At 37.3% G+C, this 19,614-nt stretch overlaps 1 protein-coding gene across 1 annotated transcript; it reads left to right on the top strand.

The window, feature by feature from the left end:
* The first annotated feature begins 4,906 nt into the window (after nt 1–4,906).
* On the top strand, nt 4,907–19,571 carry FUCA2 (alpha-L-fucosidase 2). The gene is made up of 7 exons (XM_034418945.3): nt 4,907–5,221; nt 6,979–7,166; nt 7,888–8,227; nt 11,593–11,803; nt 14,545–14,735; nt 15,878–15,986; nt 17,486–19,571. The coding sequence occupies exons 1-7, from the start codon at nt 4,923–4,925 to the stop codon at nt 17,624–17,626; spliced, it is 1,479 nt and encodes a 492-aa protein (XP_034274836.3). The 5' UTR covers nt 4,907–4,922; the 3' UTR covers nt 17,627–19,571.
* The last annotated feature ends 43 nt before the right edge of the window (nt 19,572–19,614 follow it).

Raw genomic sequence — 19,614 nt, 5'->3', positions numbered from 1 at the left:
CTGTAGGCTTTAAAAATTTCCATGACACCTGCAATTCTAACTTATTTATTTCCTTGATTGGAAACCAACAGTTCAATTTTATAAAAGGTGAAATAAAAATGTCATTTTTACATTTCAACTGTGAAAAGAAAGATTGGAGTATCAAATTTTAGAGAATAAATGGGTTTATTCATTAAAATATTAAATTTACTTAATATGATTTTTTTTAAAATGATCTAAAATATTATGTTAGGTTTGCTGAAGCCCTCAAAGAATATTTAAAAATAGATGAACATTAGATCCTTGTTTATTTCCCTCAAATTATATCTTACATCTTATTAACATTCTTATTTGGAGAATTAAGATGAATTGAATGGCAGATTATAATTTTTTAAAATAAGAAACAAAAATACTTCCATTCAATTGTGTCTGATTCTCAGAGATTGCCTGGAGAACTCCCTGCAGTTTTCCTTGGCAATGTTTTTCAGAAGTGGTTTTCCATTGCTCCTTTCTAGGGCTGAGAGCGTGTGACTGGTTGTGTGGCAGGCACCTGGGCTCATGGAAGGGCTAGAACTCATGGTCTCTCTCCTGGTTTCTAAACTGCTACCTTAATCACTGCACCAAATTGGTTTTCAAATAAGAAAATAAGTAAGTTAATCGCATAAAACCAAAAGACTGAACCAACTGATTCATTGGTCGAACGATCAACATTAACTACCTGTTGTTTATAAAAGAAGCCAGAGGTCATTCTATCATTATTTGAATAATTGCATTTGATGTTATGATGCATTAGTCATTGGATCAGTTTCCCCTTTCGATACTAAATAATCAAACAGGAGTCAATGCAAACTAAGGTTAAGGAGGCAATCCCATCCATTAAGAAGCACTTTTCCTTTCAAAATGTAAGAGTCTGCCAATCATGCCTATAGTATTGTATAAGAAAACTATATTCAGACCATCAAAGGCACTTACTGATAAAAGGTACACTTATGCTGCATTAAACATGAGCGGCTCTTCATTCAAAGATAATTGAATGAGCAAGTAAATAGGCAAAAGTCACTCAGCTAAAGTTTCTGGCAGCATTCAAAGCTAAAGAATTTTCAAGAGATTAACATGAAACAGTTGCTTGATATCTGATAGCTGTCAGAACAGATATTCTTCAATGCAGATCGTTTATATACATGCATATGCTCCATCATATAGCTTATGTATCATTGTATAAAATGGAAAACTATGCAAAGATAGGACGGATTTAAGTCTTAAATGATCTGAAAAATTAGCCCAGCCTGTTGTGAGCTCCAGCAAGTTTCCTCTTGGGAAAAGAATTGTAAGGAAAATGGTGTTCTCTAGGTATATAAACTGGAATGGGAAAGTAGCCATTTGAAATAGAGCCTTGTTCTGTCCCAAGTGCCTCTTAGTCTGCCTGTTTCTTCAGGCCAGTGTTTCCCAGCCTTGGCAACTTTATGCTGTGTGGGCTTCAACTCCCAGCATGCTAGCTAGGCAATTCTGGGGAATTATAGTCCATACAGGTTAAAGCTGCCAAAGCTAAGAAACATTGCTTCAGGCCCCCAGCTAAACTATCCTGTTTAGCACTGGGTTTTTCAGGGTATAATAATGCCTGTGATCAATTCATATCTGAATTAGCCATGCATGGATACAAACTGATCACAAGATATCCCTAAGGACTCTGCAAAACATCAGCTATTCTGGGATCCTTCACTACTAAGATGCAATCACCAGGACTCAACAGCTGTGATGCCAATGAAGTCCTTCCTTCTTTTAACCTTGTACTTCCTTGTCATTTGTAGGCTGCTTATCATTATATCATCTCATATCCCTCTAAAATTAGCATCTGCTCTGAATAGAAAGGAACTTTGCTTGCATTTATACTTTACTGTAAGGTGTCACAAAGGTGCTTTTTCCAAAAATTAACTGGACTTTCTAGTTTTTTTGTTTGAAAACTCTTTTGCTTCTCACCCAAGAAGCTTCTTCAGTTCTAACTGACTGGTTGGGAATGGAAGGATTTATATTATTTACAGTCATCTGGTCATCTTCAATGCATGTGAACGAGGCATCCTACATCACCCTATCTTACTTTTTTAAGCAGCATTGAAAGAAAACCTGGCCAGCTATGGTTTACACATGTGAAACACTTGACATAGGTAGCACTTATCTGCTAGATTTATATTTCGTCCTGTTTCAAATATCTGGAGGATAATATATTAAGTTAATTTCCATATTTCTTCAGGGACACCTTGAATGGATTATAATTATAGCAAGTGCAAGCCATTGACTCTGCAAAAAGAGAAGATAAAACATTTGAAGGCGTGCCTCTGTATAATTCAGTTTATCAGCATGAATGGGCTTTTTTGTAGGATGTAGGTAAACCTTCTGAAGGATCATTAGAAAGGGATGTGGTTTCAAGAAGGAGAAGTAAAAGGCAAGAGGTAAGAGAATAGAAAAATCTGACAAACAGGAACAGGAGGGACATTTAGTGCCACTAATATTATGCCATGCATGGCAATAATTTTTACATTTTTGGCCACTCCCTGGTGATTGGCCACCCTGCTTTCCAAAAAACTTTAAGGAAAATGCTCAAGATCAGTTGGATGAAAGGAATCTAAGCACCAAACTGAAAAACATACATACTTGGAGATCTCTCCTGAGATCAGAAGCAACTAAGATCAGATGCTACTAAGACTCATACAATTAGCTCACTATAGTTCTATCCTGCTGATCAGATGGAAATAAACAATATAGCAAGAAACTATATGAACAGTATTTCTTTTGGATGGGACAGAAAAATGGATCTCAACCTGAGCAGATGATTCTATTAACTGTAGTCTGAGAGAAGCTCTCATTTTGTGGGCTGTGGAATCCAATAGAAATAAAAATTCAGGGCAGGAAACAGAAATAGATCATAGTTCTAGAAAAAGTGTGTTTAACAGATCATCCAAACTTTAACAAGAGATGTTTATAACAAAATTTTGCTGAGGAAGGTGGCAAAAACTTTAGAGCTAAATAACAAAATATTAGAGACAAAAATATGCGTGACAAAGAGAGTGGCAGTGAGGCCAAATGACCTTCAAATAAATACAATAGGGAAATTAGGAAGATGCAATATTCATAGCATCCGATACCTATATACTAATGCATGCAGGGGGAAAAAAACCCCAGGATGAAATTAAGATCTGAAGTCCTAATGGAACATCTAATGTATTCTTGTCTTGCTGATATGTAATTTCTGAAGAGATGGATTATATTATTTTTTAATACTAGATTTAATCCTGATCAATAAGAATGAATCCAATGAGCTTGAAATTCATGGGCTTGGTCAGACATTTTTAGTATTAATATTAGATTTCCCGCCACCGCCCCCACCCCCACCCCATGATCATGGGGGATGCTGCAACGGTTGTAAATTGTAAGTAAAAAACGGTCATAAGTAACTTTTTTCAGTGCTGCTGAATGATCACTTGACTAAATGAACTGTTATAAGTTGAGGACTATCTGTATATTAACCCCAGGCCTGGGACCAAAGCTAGGTCTTGAGGACTTTTCAGGAGAGAGGCTGGATCCTTATCTTGGAGTGGAGGCAACAACAGAGAAAGCACACTTTCTTAGTCCCGCAAGATGACAATGTTTAATAGTGGGGAACCTGGGGTGCACTGCACATACTGTGGGGAATGTATCTGGCAGGGAGAATTGATTGGAGACAGGCAGTCCCTGAGATATCCAGGCCCTATGTCATACAGAGTAATAGCCAACACCTTACATCACACTCGGAAGTCAACTAGCAACCAATGCAGCCTGAATAACACTGGTGACATGTAAGCATGACAACAATACTATACTATATTGCTTGCACTGCTCTACTGCATTACAAGACAGTTGCTTCTTTCCCTTGACAGTTGAGGTCAGTGTGCATGCTTAAGACAATGATCATCATTTAAAGTTAAATAAATAAAATAGCGGGAGAAATTAAAACTAGATTAAGAAGACACCTGAAATGAAGTTTTCCTCAGTATGTTTCGTTAAAAATAACTATTCAAAATTGCATACATTTTAAGATAGCTGTCCTTAGTTGCTGAAATACTTAGATGGTTTTTTTTTTTTTACCAGACTTGCATTTATTGGATTTATAAATCATTCACCAGGTTTTTATTATCTTAGAGAAAATTAAATATTAAAAGAAGAGCAGGCATTAAATCACAATAAGAGAACAGCATAAAAAACATCCGAGAGCCAGTTGCATAGTCAAGAAGGATCATATGAAAATGGCTGATGATGAAGATGGCTCACATCACAATCTTATACAATGGTAGTAGTATCTGAGTCAGTTTGGACTAGTGTTTAAGCACCATGTAGAAATTGGGAGACAGTGGGCATGAAGCCAACTGGGAGCCCTTGGCCCAGACATTCTCCCTCAGATCTAAGAAGCAGGCAATGGCAAACCATTTTTGAAAAGTGCCAGGATGTGTCCAGGAGAGAAGCAACCTGGAAACACCTCCTAACAATGAGGACAATTAACCAGTGGAGCAGCTTGCCTTCAGACATTGTGGGTGCTTCATCATTGAAGGTTTTTAAGAAGAGACTGGACAGTTACTTGTCTGAAATGGTATAGCATCTCCTGCTTGAGCAAGGGGTTGGACTAGAAGACCTCTAAGGTCCCTTCCAACTGCGTCATTCTGTTAAAATGGCACCTTTCTTTCCCTCCCACATCTAAAAGGTGGGATGAACTTGCCAATAAATGTCGAAGACGGCGCCTTAACGAGCCTGCAGCCTTAGATAAACCACCCTCTCACAAAACACTTGTTACCCAACCATTGTGTGTGATCGCACAACCACCCGACACCGGAGACAACCCTGTTCCGCAGAAAGGCAGAACTCAAAGCTTCGCGGGCGGAAGCAGCCGGTCCGGCGGCCATGTGACTCGGCGTCATATGATTCGAGGGAGGCAGAGAAGCGAAGCGGGAAACGTTGGGAGTTCAGTCCGGGTTCCCATGGCTCAGCCGGACGGTTCATCCTTTCTCCGGCGGGAGTTTCCTCGCTTCTTGCTGCCGTTACCCCCGCTGCTCATCTTCCTCCTGCTACCCTCAAGCGGCCGGGGCGGTGGCTACGATCCCACTTGGGAGTCTCTGGACTCCCGGCCGCTTCCGCCCTGGTTCGATGAAGCCAAGTTTGGGATTTTCATCCACTGGGGTGTTTTTTCCGTGCCAAGCTTCGGCAGCGAGTGGTTTTGGTGAGGTTCCCCTCTGCCAGCTCTGCCATGCGTTTTCTCTGACCTCGCCTCCCTGTTTTATTTATTACCCGCCTCGGTTACTTGCAACTAGCAGGGTGTGCTTTAAGGATTCTTCTCTGCTGGGAAGACGGGCATAAAACGAAACGGGCATGAGTTGCTCTGAATCTCATTGCAATTCCATCCCCACCCCCCCTTGGGGTAATGTGAGAATCCGTCTCACACCAAAGTACTGGCCCCCTTCTAATTCTATAGAAAAGCACTCTACAGACTGTCTTGGTCTGGAGGTTTGGAAATCATGGGTGTTTGCAGAACACTGAAGATTCAAGGAGAGACACCCATAGGCCTTGTATTGCCTATTCCCCGTTTGAAAATGAAAATCTTGAATAGCAGGATATTCCCTTCATCCTTTACTTTTTTTTCCCCCAGCTAACGTTCTCAGCTGATTTCATTATTCTTGAACCTTTGGAGAACTCTGTCATTCTTAGTTCTCTTAGGCAACTTCTGCTTTTATTTCTATTTTTAATTTAAAGGTTTGTGTATGCTTGCATGCTAGGGAAATGCCTGCCTTTGACATAATTTTTGCTGCGTGTACTCGCAAGGATAAACAACAAAATGGATTTTGAAGTGTAGTCTATGGATTAATTTTAAGATGTGAATAACTCAGTGTGAACCCTGGAAGTGGGTTAAAGACAGAACTGGAGGTTGTCAAGCCAGGAAGTTGAAATCATTATCAAACCAGGCTTTGCTTGCCTTGAAGGATTTTCCTGTCTAAAGGGAACATTTTATAATAATATAATAAACCCTGCTGTTAATTGCCCTGTCACTTTGCTCTCAAATATGTATAGTTTAAATCAGCAGTCATGTCCATTTCTTCTGTACTTTATTTCCTAGAGGAATTACTGTTATAGCAGATTGGTTCTACATGGGGTATGAACAATATTCAGATACAGAATGCAATGGTACACAGTTTGCAATGCATCAATATTTATCCATATGACACCATTTTTATACAAGATGCACTAGCTCCCCGTAGATTTCCAAATGCAATTGAAGATGCTGGTTACCACCTTTAAAATCCTGTGTGGCATAGGACCATCCATCTCCAATGGTTTCAACTATAGGACCCAGGAAACAGGCCACTTTTTTTGCAATATAGTACCTATCCTATGAAACAGCTTCCCCCCTGAGAGTGGATAGCCTGATCCCACTGACCTTCTGGAAGGTTGCAAAAATCTATTTTTTCCCTCAGGCATTGATAGATTGATTATGTGCCATCAACTCAGTATTGTCTCCTAGCAACCACATAGATAATTTTTCCCCATCATAATCTATCCTTAACATGGTATTTCACGTCTTCCAAAGTTATACTTATCACCACTATAATTGAGTCCATCCGATTTGTTACTGGTCATCTTATTTCTTTCCATGTTTCCCAGCATCTTTCCTCAGTGTTCTTGGGAAAGTTAGCAAATTGAACTGAATTATACTCCGCTTACCTCAAACTTTAGATTTTTATATTTATCATCGAAAGCTATATTTCCAGAATTCTGTGGGCTATCAGGCTTTGAATTTGATTCATTTAGAGAATGCATCTTGAGATTATCAGAAAAAATATTTTAAAATACTGGTTCTGCACTTGCACAAAGCTTGCACATATAATACTATGTTCAAGATATGTGTAAGAATTTGCTTTAGTCTTATCTTTGTTAGTCCTTCTGTCATTGTATGCAGATACATGGGATGTTGTTCCTTTGCAGGTGGTATTGGCAAGCAGAAAAGAAGGAACCTTATGTAACTTTTATGAAGAAAAACTACCATCCTGGATTCACTTATGAAGATTTCGGCCCTATGTTTACAGCTGAGTTGTTTGATGCCAAGCAGTGGGCAGATATTCTGAGTGCTTCAGGTGCCAAATACGTTGTCTTGACTTCAAAACATCATGAAGGTAAAGTGGCCACAGTTCTTTTGGATCTCAATTGGTTTAGTTATTTTACCAGATGAAAGGCTTGGGTAAGATATCCTCATTATATTCTAAAGAAAAAGATGACTGAAAGTAATGTTATAATGCTAAGCCAAGATGATGAAGATGAAGAGGATGCAATGGAAGAAATCAGGCAGCAGATAGCAGAAGTAGATAGCCCTATTTTAGAAGCTAAATTGAATTGGCTCTGGTTGACATTTGGATACAGAATTACTGGAAAATCTCAAAAGTAAAAATTCATGGAAGAAAGCAATGGCAAGCCATTTCTGTAACCTAGCCAAAAAAGATCCCAGTTCAATATCTTTACACCCTTCTACAGAAAAAGCCAAAATGGTTTGGTTTGTGTGCTAATCTGTAAAGGATGGAGTTATATGTCATGCTGAGCTCAAAATAAGCATATTGTGTGCTTGGTATGATGTGTTAATAATAAATCACTTACATCTTACACTTTCTCCTATGATACTGCAGAGAGGGTCAAAATAATGTAGGACAAGCGATCCTGTATTATCTAGTGATAACTAAATTTAGATCATCTTGTTGAAGATGCCTTATACAGTGCAGTCTCATTAGTCTCATATCAGGAGATAACAATGGCAAAAAAAAAAGCGTGAAACAAAGGTTTCCAGAACATATACTGTACACACCCAAAATAGTTCATTCCTAACCATTTTCTTTCTTTGACCAGGTTTTACTCTGTGGGGGTCGAAATATTCCTGGGCTTGGAACAGTGTGGATGTGGGACCAAAACGGGACCTTGTGGGAGAGTTAGCTACATCCATTAGAAACCAGACAAGCTTACGTTTCGGGCTATATCACTCATTGTTTGAATGGTTCAATCCTCTCTTCTGTGATGACGCTGCTAGCAAATTCAAGAAACAACAGTTTCCAAATGTCAAAACTCGCCCAGAGCTTTATGAGATTGTGATGCGATATCAGCCAGAGGTTCTGTGGTCAGATGGTGATGGGAATGCTCCAGATACTTACTGGAACAGCACTGCCTTCCTAGCATGGCTTTATAATGAGAGGTATGGGTTATTTTCGTATTGAAATAGTGCATTTCACCTAAATATTTAGAAGGAAATTGTGCCCTAATCATAATGTTGTATTCTTTTTTTTTTATTGAAAAGTTTTAAAGTATTTTACAAACAAATTTCCCCCCCTCCTCCCCCCTCCCATTCCCTTCTCCCTCCCCCGACTTCCCAGAGCAAAATACAGGGTATTGAATTTAACAAACATAATCAAACATAAACAAACTAACTATAAGCTCGTAACTCCCCCTTACACTTTAACTCCCCCATACATACCAAAATATCAAAATAAAAAAAATTCAGCTAAATATTTCATTCATAAGCTATTTGCAACTTTTTAGTCCCATATTTGTTTTGTATATAGTCAATCCATCTTCGCCATTCCAATACATATCTTTCATTCGAACGATCCTTCAAATATGCAGAGATTTTAGCCATCTCTGCCAAATTAGCTACTTTTAATGTCCATTCTTCAATAGTAGTAGTTCTTCCTTCTTCCAATACTGCGCCACCAGAAGTCTGGCTGCAGTTATTAAGTTCAAAATCAGATTAGTTTCTATAACTCTACAGTCTGCAGTTATACCCAATAAAAACAACTGTGGAGCAAATTTTATCTTCCTTTTAAGAATATTCTGTATAATCCACCATATCTTAATCCAAAATGCCTTAATTTTCTTACATGTCCACCATATATGAAAATACGTTGCATCATCACATTTACATCTCCAACATGTAGATTGTAAACTTGGGTACATACAAGCTAACTTTTTGGGATTTAAATGCCATCTATAAAACATTTTATAAAAATTTTCTCTCAGGTTTTGGGCTTGGGTAAATTTTACATTTCTAACCCATATTTTTTCCCATACTTCCATCATTATTGGTTCCCCAAAGTTTTGTGCCCATTTTATCATACAATCATAATGTTGTATTCTTGATTGCTTTAAACTGCAGTCCTGGTTCATGTTGCTCCCTTATTTTTAAATAGTACTAGGATTAGAATATTGCTTCTAAAATAATTTAATTGGATTCTATGATCTAAAACAGTATCTTGATGGTGAGAAAAAAAATTAAACATTTCACATGTCATTTAGGAATATTTTTTGTGACCATCCAATCACAGCCAGCTTTGGAAAAAGTCTGACTCTCTTCACAGAGCTGCCACATAATTTAATCTCTGAGTTACTTGCATAGTTTATACTGTTGGTAATGGGTTAGAGCAGCTTCCCTGGGGTTTAACACTACTTTTTGGCATCTGTTGAAGCCTTATCTTCCCAGCCATTAATATTTCTTTTAGAACTTCATACTGTTTATTTTGTTGATGATTTACTCTAGTTTTATGTGATGCATTTTATTACTACTACGTTTTTATTACTGTTCTTGCAGCTTCTTATCTTACTTTTATGATGCTTTTTTCATTATTTCTTTATTTGGCATTTTATATTCTCAATTTGTAGTGGCTACAAAGATGAATTCGGGTACAGGATGAATTAATAGTTTAATGCATAACTCACTCCTTTCCTTCACCCTGCTTAAAGTCAGAGATTTAATCCAGAGCCTGTTGGAAACTATTGCCTGAATACATCATAAGGTTGCAACTCCTGCATTTCAGTTTTGTGCCTTCCACAAACATTGTTCTTTCTGTTTGCAAAGATTTGCAGTTCCACGGTGTTATGTTTATATTTACTGTTTTATCTCTGATTTTATATTTAATTATCTTGTGTTTAAAACATTTGCAATATGCTTACAAGTGGGCCTCCCAAAAACCAAGTATCAGACAATCAAGAGAACTGGCACTTCTTCAAAATTGATGGAGAAGCAATGGATTTAAAACTGGCATTTCTAAAAATTCTAATCCAAGAATTCATAACTGTTTTGAGAAACCTACGTTTTCTGGAAATGTGTCAGAATGAGAGTATATTACTTGGCAGAGAATTTCAGAATAGCAAATTGCATGTGTTAAGTTCTTCTGTGCCCTTTGTTAAAGTGAACCACGCACAAGATTATAGATAAATGCACTTTGAGTATTTTCAGTCTGAAAACTTCATGTATGTGATAAGTTTGCCTTCATTATTATGCCCCTTTGAACATTACTTTTGCTTGAAGAAAGAGAAGGGCCAAGACTAGTGGTATAACCACACTGCTCAGCATCTCTCACATTGCCACAGGAGCTGATGGGCAATAAAATTAAGGCCATCTGGCAGGTCACCGATTCCTATCTCTGCTAAATTGGTGCCACAGGCTCACACCACAGTGTTGTACTATCATTTTGCAAGTTCCGCCTCTTAGGGAAACTGTGCAACAGCACAACCCATGTAGAAAAAGAGCATGGCTTGCATCACCATGTGATACTGCTTGTGTTATTTTGATCCCTCTCTCCCTTTCCCTACAGACATCACTGCTCTGCTCTGCTCTGAAGGACCACTATATAGCAAGGAGGAAAGAATTAGACAATAGAAGTAACATCAGGCATTTATTGTTTTAAAATTCTGAAAATCAGAATGGAAGAAAAATTAATCTGACGTGCATATTCAGGGAACAAATAACATTAAATTTGACCAGGGACAATTTTAAGATTTTACCTAATTGTTAAAGATACGATTACAGTGAAAGCTTGATTTTTCCAGACCTCAGTACAACAGACTTCGCATGCAAATGAGATTATGTAAATGCCAGTTTGGGTCATTTGTGTAATAATATCATCTAAATAATGCCGATTATGTCATTTGTATTAGTTTGTATCAAAGGAATGACATTGGTCATTTGTATCATTGGCAGCATAATAGAGTTAGCTTTGACAAGATGGGCAGCATATAAATTCAGGTAGTCCCTGGGTTGCAATTGTTTGACTGTTCAATTTTACAGTGGCGCTGAATGAAAAGTACTTATGACTGGTACTTGGAATTCTGGCTGTCATAACATCCCAGTGGATACATGATTGCAGTTTCTTATATTCCTGCCTGCTTCCCACAGAGTCAATGGGGGAGGCGGTAGGCGGTAGGGAATCAAAATCATGTGACTTAATGACCTTTGAGATGCTCAGGTTATGATGGCAACCGGGAATGCCAAAATTCCCATTACTAAGCGACACAGTTGCATGATGTTGTGCTTTACAACTGCATTCCTTAGCAATGGAAATTATGGTCCCGATCATCTTTGTAACCTGAAGATTACTTGACAGAAACTGATCTGACATTTAGGAATAATGGATCTATTCTTTTAGTTCAGTTGAAGTAAGTTTCCCTATATCCTGCCTTTCCTCTCAAGTTTATTTTTTATATTCAGTGAAGAATATAAATGAAGAAATGTGCCTGCAGGTTTGAGTTGGCACCACATACCAACAATGTGTTTTAATTTTTCAGCCCTGTTCGGAAAACAGTTGTAACAAACGATCGCTGGGGAGCTGGCACAATGTGCAAACACGGAGGTTTTTTCACTTGTGCAGATCGATACAGCCCTAAACATCTCTTGTCCCATAAGTGGGAGGACTGTATGACAATTGACAGAAAGTCTTGGGGATACCGAAGGGATGCACAATTAAGTGATTATCTGACTATTGAAGCTCTCATACAGGTAAGGCAAGTCAAAATGGTACCTGTAATTGTATGGGGACTACTAGTTCTTATTTTTTCCGAAAACATGAATAGCTTATTTCAAAAATGTAACAAATTATATATTTAGTTAGAATAACTAATTAACAGAACACCTTACTGTCCTCGTGCATATCCTATACATAGGTCAGGAAGCAATAGTATGGACAGAATACAGTGAAGTAGTCTGGCTCTAGATTGGCAAAGGAGTGAGATAAGGCTGTATTTTCTCCCCTTATTTATCAAACCTATATGCTGAATACATATTAAGGATAGATGGATTGGAAGAAAATGAATGTGGTCTTTACAATTGGCGGAAGACGTATCACTAATCTGCCCCAAGCTGATGATACCCTTCTGATAGGTGAAAACACAAAGGACCTGCAAATTCTAGTAATAAAAACCAAGGGCACAGTGAAAAAAATGGGACTAAAATTAAAAGATGACTGGTATAGAACCGGCCTCAGAATTGACAATGAAGACAGTGGATGGCTCCTGCCTTTTAGGATCAATTTTCAACTGTTCAAGAACCAGCAGAAATAAGTCACATGTTTGCATTTGGCAGAGTAGCAATAAAGACCTTGGAAAGTATATTCATATACTAGAACGTGTTTATATCTACAGTTATCAGACTTGTGTAGGCAGTGTTTTTCTCTGTAAGAAATGAAGGTTTCTAATGGAAGTGAAAATTGTAATTTAAAGAAGTAGGCTAGAAGGAGTATTGATATTTTTGAATTTTGGTGTTGTAAAAGACTTTAAAATTATGTGGTTAGCAAAGAGAACAAATAGATGGATCATCAAAAAAATGAACCCAAAGTTCCAGCTTGAGGCACAGATCACTAGTAATCCAAGATCTAACCCTTTGGAGAAATCTATAATGTTGGGACAGCAGTATGACTTGCAGTAAAGTGGATGGATTCATTTACAGCAGTGGCTTCACCATTGGAAGACCTGAAGGAGTAGGCTAAGGACAGATTATCCTGGATAAAATCTATTTATGTGGTCAATAAGAATCAACACAGATTATAAACTAATTTATAAACTAATTAAACCCTACAGTTTGTTATCCTAGAGTTGCAAAAAGTTCTTAAATGGGAATATTTCCCATCTTTTCACTCATCTTTTCTCCCCAATTTCACTCCACATTTTACTCTTTCTGTTTTGGTTTGTTTCTTTGATTTGTATGAGAAACTTTGCAAATACAGGATGTAGGTACTATACAATCTGATTTAGAACCATTATCTTATTGATATCATGTTACAAAATTTAAATCAGAGTACTATGTGATCTGTTTTCTCAAATACAAAGAGAAGCGAGAATATATTCAGTTTTTGCTAGCCAATTCCCAAAGAACATCCAGATCCATTCAAAACCCTGATCTTTTACATCTATCATGTCTTAGATTTATATGTTCAAACATTGCACTGAACCATAAATCATGGTACAAAAATTACAATCCCTTGGTTCATAAAATCAAACCAAATAAGCATAAATGGGCTTAGCTCAAATGTGTGATCCAGCTATATCACCTCTGTTTGTATAAAGTTCTATGGTTTAAGATGCTGTACTAGAAATTTATTTTATGTTCAATCATCAGGTCAATTCCAATAAGAAACAAAGTTCTCTCAGCAGAAACCTTGAGGTTATCTCTTCGAGCAATTTGGCAATTGCTAGAAGCAGCTCCTCATAATCCTGAATATGTTATTCTGTAACTTCATAATTTCAGCCTTGGAAAAAGCTGTACAAATGCTTAAGTTTAAGTTTACTTTATTGTCATTGCACCTCGTACAACAAAATTAAATGCCATCTTCAATGCACATTATACATAAAAAATAAAAAAAACACACATCCTTCACATTCTATGCACTTGAATTGAAAATCCCTGATATTGCATTAATATTAATATATTAAGTTAATATATATTAATATATATTATTTATATAATATATATTATAATTAGTATTAAAATAATAAGTTTTAAACTAGTTTACGTTTTTATGAATTCAGCGGATTTTAAATAGATATAGGTATAGGAACTTTGCAGTTGTAATCTGTAAGTAATCTGCTAAATGTGTATCCCTCTAGAATGGGTGTCAAACTCAAGGCCCAGGGGCTGAATCCAGGCCCCGGGGTGCTTAGATATGGCCCACGGGGCTACCCTGGAAACAGCAAAGGACTGGCCCACAGTGTGTCTGCCAGGGAAATGGAGCTTGGGAGAGCTGTCCCAGGCTCTGTTTTCTGCCACAACAGCCTCCTGCAGCTCTCTGCCAGCAAAAACGGAGCAGCACGTGACATGGAGCTGCCCCCCCTCCAGCACACACACCTGGCCCTGCATGTCAAATACAACCCTGATGCGGCCCTCAATGAAATCAAGTTTCACACCCCTGCTCTAGAACATAGACCTGTTCTTCAGTCAAATGAGCAAAAGGAAATACCAGGAAGTAAGAGAAACCTGACCTACTAGGTAGGTGAACTGCGCTTGCCAATGCCACACACAGGGCAAAAGGACAATGTAAAGTACAGAGCAGGATGTTGATGAACTCATGAATAAGTTTGTAGTGATTCATAGAACTGGCAACTCCACTTGAATAGTTGTACTTTGCTTCAACCTACAGCAGTGCACTGGCAGCATTATAACAGAAATATTGATTTAGACCGGAAAAACTCAAACACATGTTTTGAATTTTAGAATCTTGTGTTGATCATTTTTTAAAATTGTTTCAGCAACTTGTAGAGACAGTAGCATGTGGAGGAAATCTTTTGGTGAATATTGGGCCCACCCATGATGGTCGCATTCCTATTATATTTGAAGAGCGTCTGAAGCAAATGGGGACTTGGTTGGCATTGAACGGTGAAGCTATTTTCAGCACTAAACCTTGGAGAGCCCAAAATGATAGTATAACACCAGGAGTCTGGTGAGTTCATGAGATCAGTGATATTACAATATTAAAGTAACTAAGTAGCTTTAAACATGTTTAAACTGAACAAGATTTACTTGTGAGTAACCTGGGCCTTACATTGCAATCATACAGGTAAGGTTATATTGTTAAAATTGTGCAAGATTGCACCTGAATTTTTATATTTAGATGGCTGCAAAAGTGGGAGGAAACCAAAATAGATGCTCAGCTAAAGATGAACAGTTACAATTTCCTAATTATTCATATTTGGTTTGGCTTTGAACATACATAAAACTTGCTGCTCAATATTTCATCAGCGGAAAATGCTCTGAAAACATAACTTGCAGATAACATAGTTTTTAAAAATTCTGTCAGAAATAAGAATGTGCAGGGCAGTAATGATTAGATAAAAAGCTACATTTAAAATTGAGTGAATTAAAAGAAAACATACATTTAGATGTTTCCAGTAGGATTGGTTATATATGGATTGGTAGATTATTGGCTACAGACATCAATTGCTAATTCATACTTGTACATTGTTTGATCTCTAATATGTTTTGAAAGAAGTAGATATAAGGGCTAAATATATGTGGGAGAGACGCTATTTATTTTGATCCAAATTAATCACTTCCTGAGACTGTTTGCTTCAAGATGCGATTTCAAGATGTGCTTCCTTCCTGATGTTAGATAACAACCCTAGATTGCTATAATATGTTCCAGAATATGCCCTGGCTCCCATCACCTCCAATCTGCTACTTATTAGGACTTTTGGTACATATATTTCAGTCTCGGTGTTATTAGCATTTCTAAAATCTGCAAGCTATTAATGAACTTTTTTTTTCTTCTTCCTTCACAAAAATGCAGTTTTAGAACATTTAATGACCAAGTATTGGTAGACTATTAGATATTTGTTGGTGGAAATAATCATCACAAAACTCAATCCTCATTTTATTCTCTCTTCACACATCAGGTGTCCCCATTTGGGATAACAAGTGGGGGGGGGGAATCTGCTGTTTTTTGCCCCTAGATTTTCCTTTCGCCCCAAAAAACTTAATGTTTAAAATATCTGTTATAGTTTTATTACTGTAACTTCTCAGTCTTGGAAAGATGTTTATTCTGAAAGACTAAAGATACATAATAGAATAAAATATCCCCATCAGGTACACATTCAAACCAAAAGAAAACATTCTGTATGCCATTTTCCTTAAGTGGCCAACTTCCGGAACTCTGACGCTGGGTGAACCAAAAGCTATTCTTGGGAAAACAAAGGTAAGCAATTCTGATTATAGCTGAAGACATCAGAAAATGCCAATAGGCAGCCTCCTTGCAAACTATAGATCCTTCATATTGATCCACTTACTCTTCCAGTGAATAGGGGTTGTTATGTCTATCTTTTTGGGGTTTTGTGAGCATGGATTAAGGTTATTTTTATTGATGCTTAGGTGTAACTTTGGAAAAATAGTTAGCACTAGCATACAGAACATGCTGTGTCAGACTGGACTATGTTAAGTACCACCACTAACTCTGATCTTTCAGTAAATCAGAAACATCTGATAATTGATGCAACTGCTCATCTCTATCACCATGTCCTACTCCACCCTCAAATTTCCTTTCAGGAATCTAAATAGGAAACTAGAATGTGTAATAAGTTTCAGGAACCAAATAGCCTAGGCATGAGTGGTTTCACAGTGCTGAGACAAAGACCATAATAGCACAGGGTAGCAATAACAAGTTTACATGATAGAATGACTTATTTTCAAGTACGCTTAAACCAAAGATGCATGGTAACTCTTGTAGTCAAAACAAATTTTATTTCAGTGGAAGAAGTTCGAAGGTCTGGGGTTTCCTAGAACTTTATTTGGGTGTGTAATTTAGCAATCTCTCTGCATGAAACTTAAGTCACCATCAAGCAAATGTGCAGAACACTACTAAATTTACATAATGAGATTTGGTTTTTTTTTACTTAATATGCTATGTGGAAGGTGGATGAAAAAACAGAGTTTTAGACTGTCAAATCAAGATAGCCATTAGCCTACCACTACCACTGTGGCTGAGGATGATATATGGACAGAGATCCATAGTTTTAGTTCCTGGTTTGTTTTTGTGGCTCAATGTCTGTAGGGATCCTCAGTCATCCTGGTCATAGTTGCCCCAAAGTTGCTTTCTTTCAAAAGCCAACTGGATTTTCTTGTTTTGCTTGAAGATGTTTCGCTACTCATCCAAGAAGCTTCTTCAGTTCTGACTGAATGGTGGAGAATGGAAGGATTTATATTCCTTGCAGTCATATGGTCATTAGCTTTTTCTGAAAGTTGTTGAAGCCACTTATCTGTGTCCTCAGGGTCACCTAAATCCTGTAGTCTTGCAATTCTCCATTCAGTCAGAACTGAAGAAGCTTCTTGGATGAGAAGTAAAATGTCTTCAAGCAAAGCAAGAAAGACTAGTTGCCTTTTGAAAGAAAGTACTTTTGGGATAACCATCACCTGGATGACTGAGAATCTACAGAGACATTTAGCTGTCTGTTTTGTGATGAACTCCCTTCGAATGGTGTGGGAATTTGAACGGATTTTCAGGGGGAAAAATTGCAGACTACAGGATTGAAACACCAATTAACGTATTTCTAATTTAAATTGTACTTCAAACAAGCCATGATTTTATGTAATCCATGAAAGCAGCTAATTATTTCTTCTTATTACACATGAATCCATTTATCATTTGAAGAGCTTTCTTCCTACTTTCCTCCCATTTATAATAGCTTTTTAAAATTTCAGGTGAAACTAATAGGATATGAAGAATCATTGCCCTGGATTTCTACGGGAGAAAAAGGAATGATGATGGCTGCACCTCTGTTACCATTCAACAAATATCCCTATCAGTGGGCCTGGACTCTACAGCTTACTAATATACAGTAGTGACAGAATCTTGCTCTGCTGAATTTTTGTAACTGGAGAAATAAGGATAGATTTAAAATAGAAAATAATTCAGGCACCAATCTTCTTTTCTTCTCTTAATATTTTTAAAGCAAGGTTGATGGAAGAATGCATATTGCAATCACAAAAGCTGAATAGGAAAGGTTAAGTAAATTTATATTGTCCAGTGAATGCTGAGGTACTGAAATAGCAATAGCAGATTTATATACCACTTCACAGTGCTTTAGAGCCCTCTCTAAGCAGTTTACGGAGTCAGCATATTGCCCCCAACAATCTGGATCCTCATTTTACTGACCTCGGAAGGTTGGAAGGCTGAGTCAACCTTGAGCCGGTGAGAGATTTCAACTGCTGGTAGCCAGCAGTCAGCAGAAGTAACCTGCAGTACTGTGTTCTAACCACCATGGCTCTTGATAGACATAACAGAAGTATTGAAGTTTATGGTGTTAAATACAGTTCTTAATACAATCTTGTTTTTGTGAAATAGAATACTGAATTCAGTAAAAGATGTTACCATGGAAGGGAGTTTCAGAATTGTTTTAAAATTGGGGCTTTAATCTTTCCCCCCACAATAAGCTTTTATCGTACTTATTTTGACTACCTCAGAGAATTCCAAAGAGGTTAGAAACTTGTCTATTGGCGCTTAGATCTTAGTTTTGAGGAGATAAAAGTGATCTAGTATTCTGAATACACGTTTAAAGCCCCGCATGGGATGGGTGCAGGCTACTTGGACCGTCCTGATGGGACTGGCCTGCCTCACATACGCTGGCAGAGGGGTTATGATACAGATTCTGTCAGACAAGGAATTCTGGCTGGTGGGATCCAGGAGAAGAGTCTTCTATGCCATGGTTCCTGCCCTCTGAACATCTTACTCCCTGAGGCAAGATTGGTTCCCACCCTCCTGACTTAAGACCTGGTTCTGCCAGATACTTGGGGACCTAAAGAGGAAACTTCACACTGGATGTGTTTGACTAAAACCTAATCCCACCTCTCCCCATGCATCCTTTGCCATCTTGTGTTGATGATTTTATCTGTTGTGTTATTTTATAAATGATGATTTTAATGTTTTTTAAAAAATATTTTTATGGTACAAGCCATCCAGAGTTGCCGGATATGAAATGAGCAGCAAATAAATTTCATAATAAATAAATAAATATCATAGTTATAGAAAATTCTGTTAAACACAGCCCTGTTAAAATGCTAGATTTTTAAGATGTAAAAAAATCAGACCAAGATAAATAACATCAGAATTTTTTCTACCTTTAATATAACACATAAGCTGTACAATTCAATTGCAAAGCAGACAAATCTTTCTGGGGAGGAATAAATAGCTTAACATGGTTAATAACATGGTTAATAATATGGTTGCATAAAGGTACACACCCTCCTATAAGCAGGGATGTGGCTATGTTCAGAATTAACTGATCACGTTCAAAATGTGGTACACAATAGTGATTAAAATGATTGATCAAGCCCATTTTCAACTGTTCTAGTAGGATTTTTTGACATTTACTCAGTTGCCTCTTACAGCAAAATCCATGGTGCTTCAACAAATATTAGTTTAAAGGTGTGCACACTTATGCAACCACGTTATTATGTTTTTTTATTTTTTCCCCCTGAAAGATTTCAGTTTTTCAATTGAATTGTACAGCTTGTATTTTCAATAAAAGTTGGAAAAAATTCTGAAGTAATTTATCTTGGTCTGATTTTTTTTCAAAAACCTGGCATTTTAATAGGGCTGTATAGACTTTCTTCTATATGCACTCTTATTTCTAAGTGATCTAGTTCATACTTTAAAATACAGAGGTTATTACAGTTAAAAATACGTTTTTAATTTAAATGTTTATAATATATGTCTGTGCAGAGAATTACTAGTGAAATTGTCTACAATTCACTAGTTTCAAAAGGAATAAATTCATTTTGAGATTTAGCTACTGTTACCTCCTATTGTTACATTAGATCTTTTATTATTT

Source organism: Pantherophis guttatus, chromosome 1 (genome assembly GCF_059756535.1).
Source record: "Pantherophis guttatus breed Tessera chromosome 1, ASM5975653v1, whole genome shotgun sequence".
In the NCBI taxonomy this organism is placed as follows: Eukaryota; Metazoa; Chordata; class Lepidosauria; order Squamata; family Colubridae; genus Pantherophis; species Pantherophis guttatus.
The sequence above is the reverse complement of the archived record's forward strand: the minus strand, read 5'-3'. Positions and strand labels throughout refer to the sequence as shown.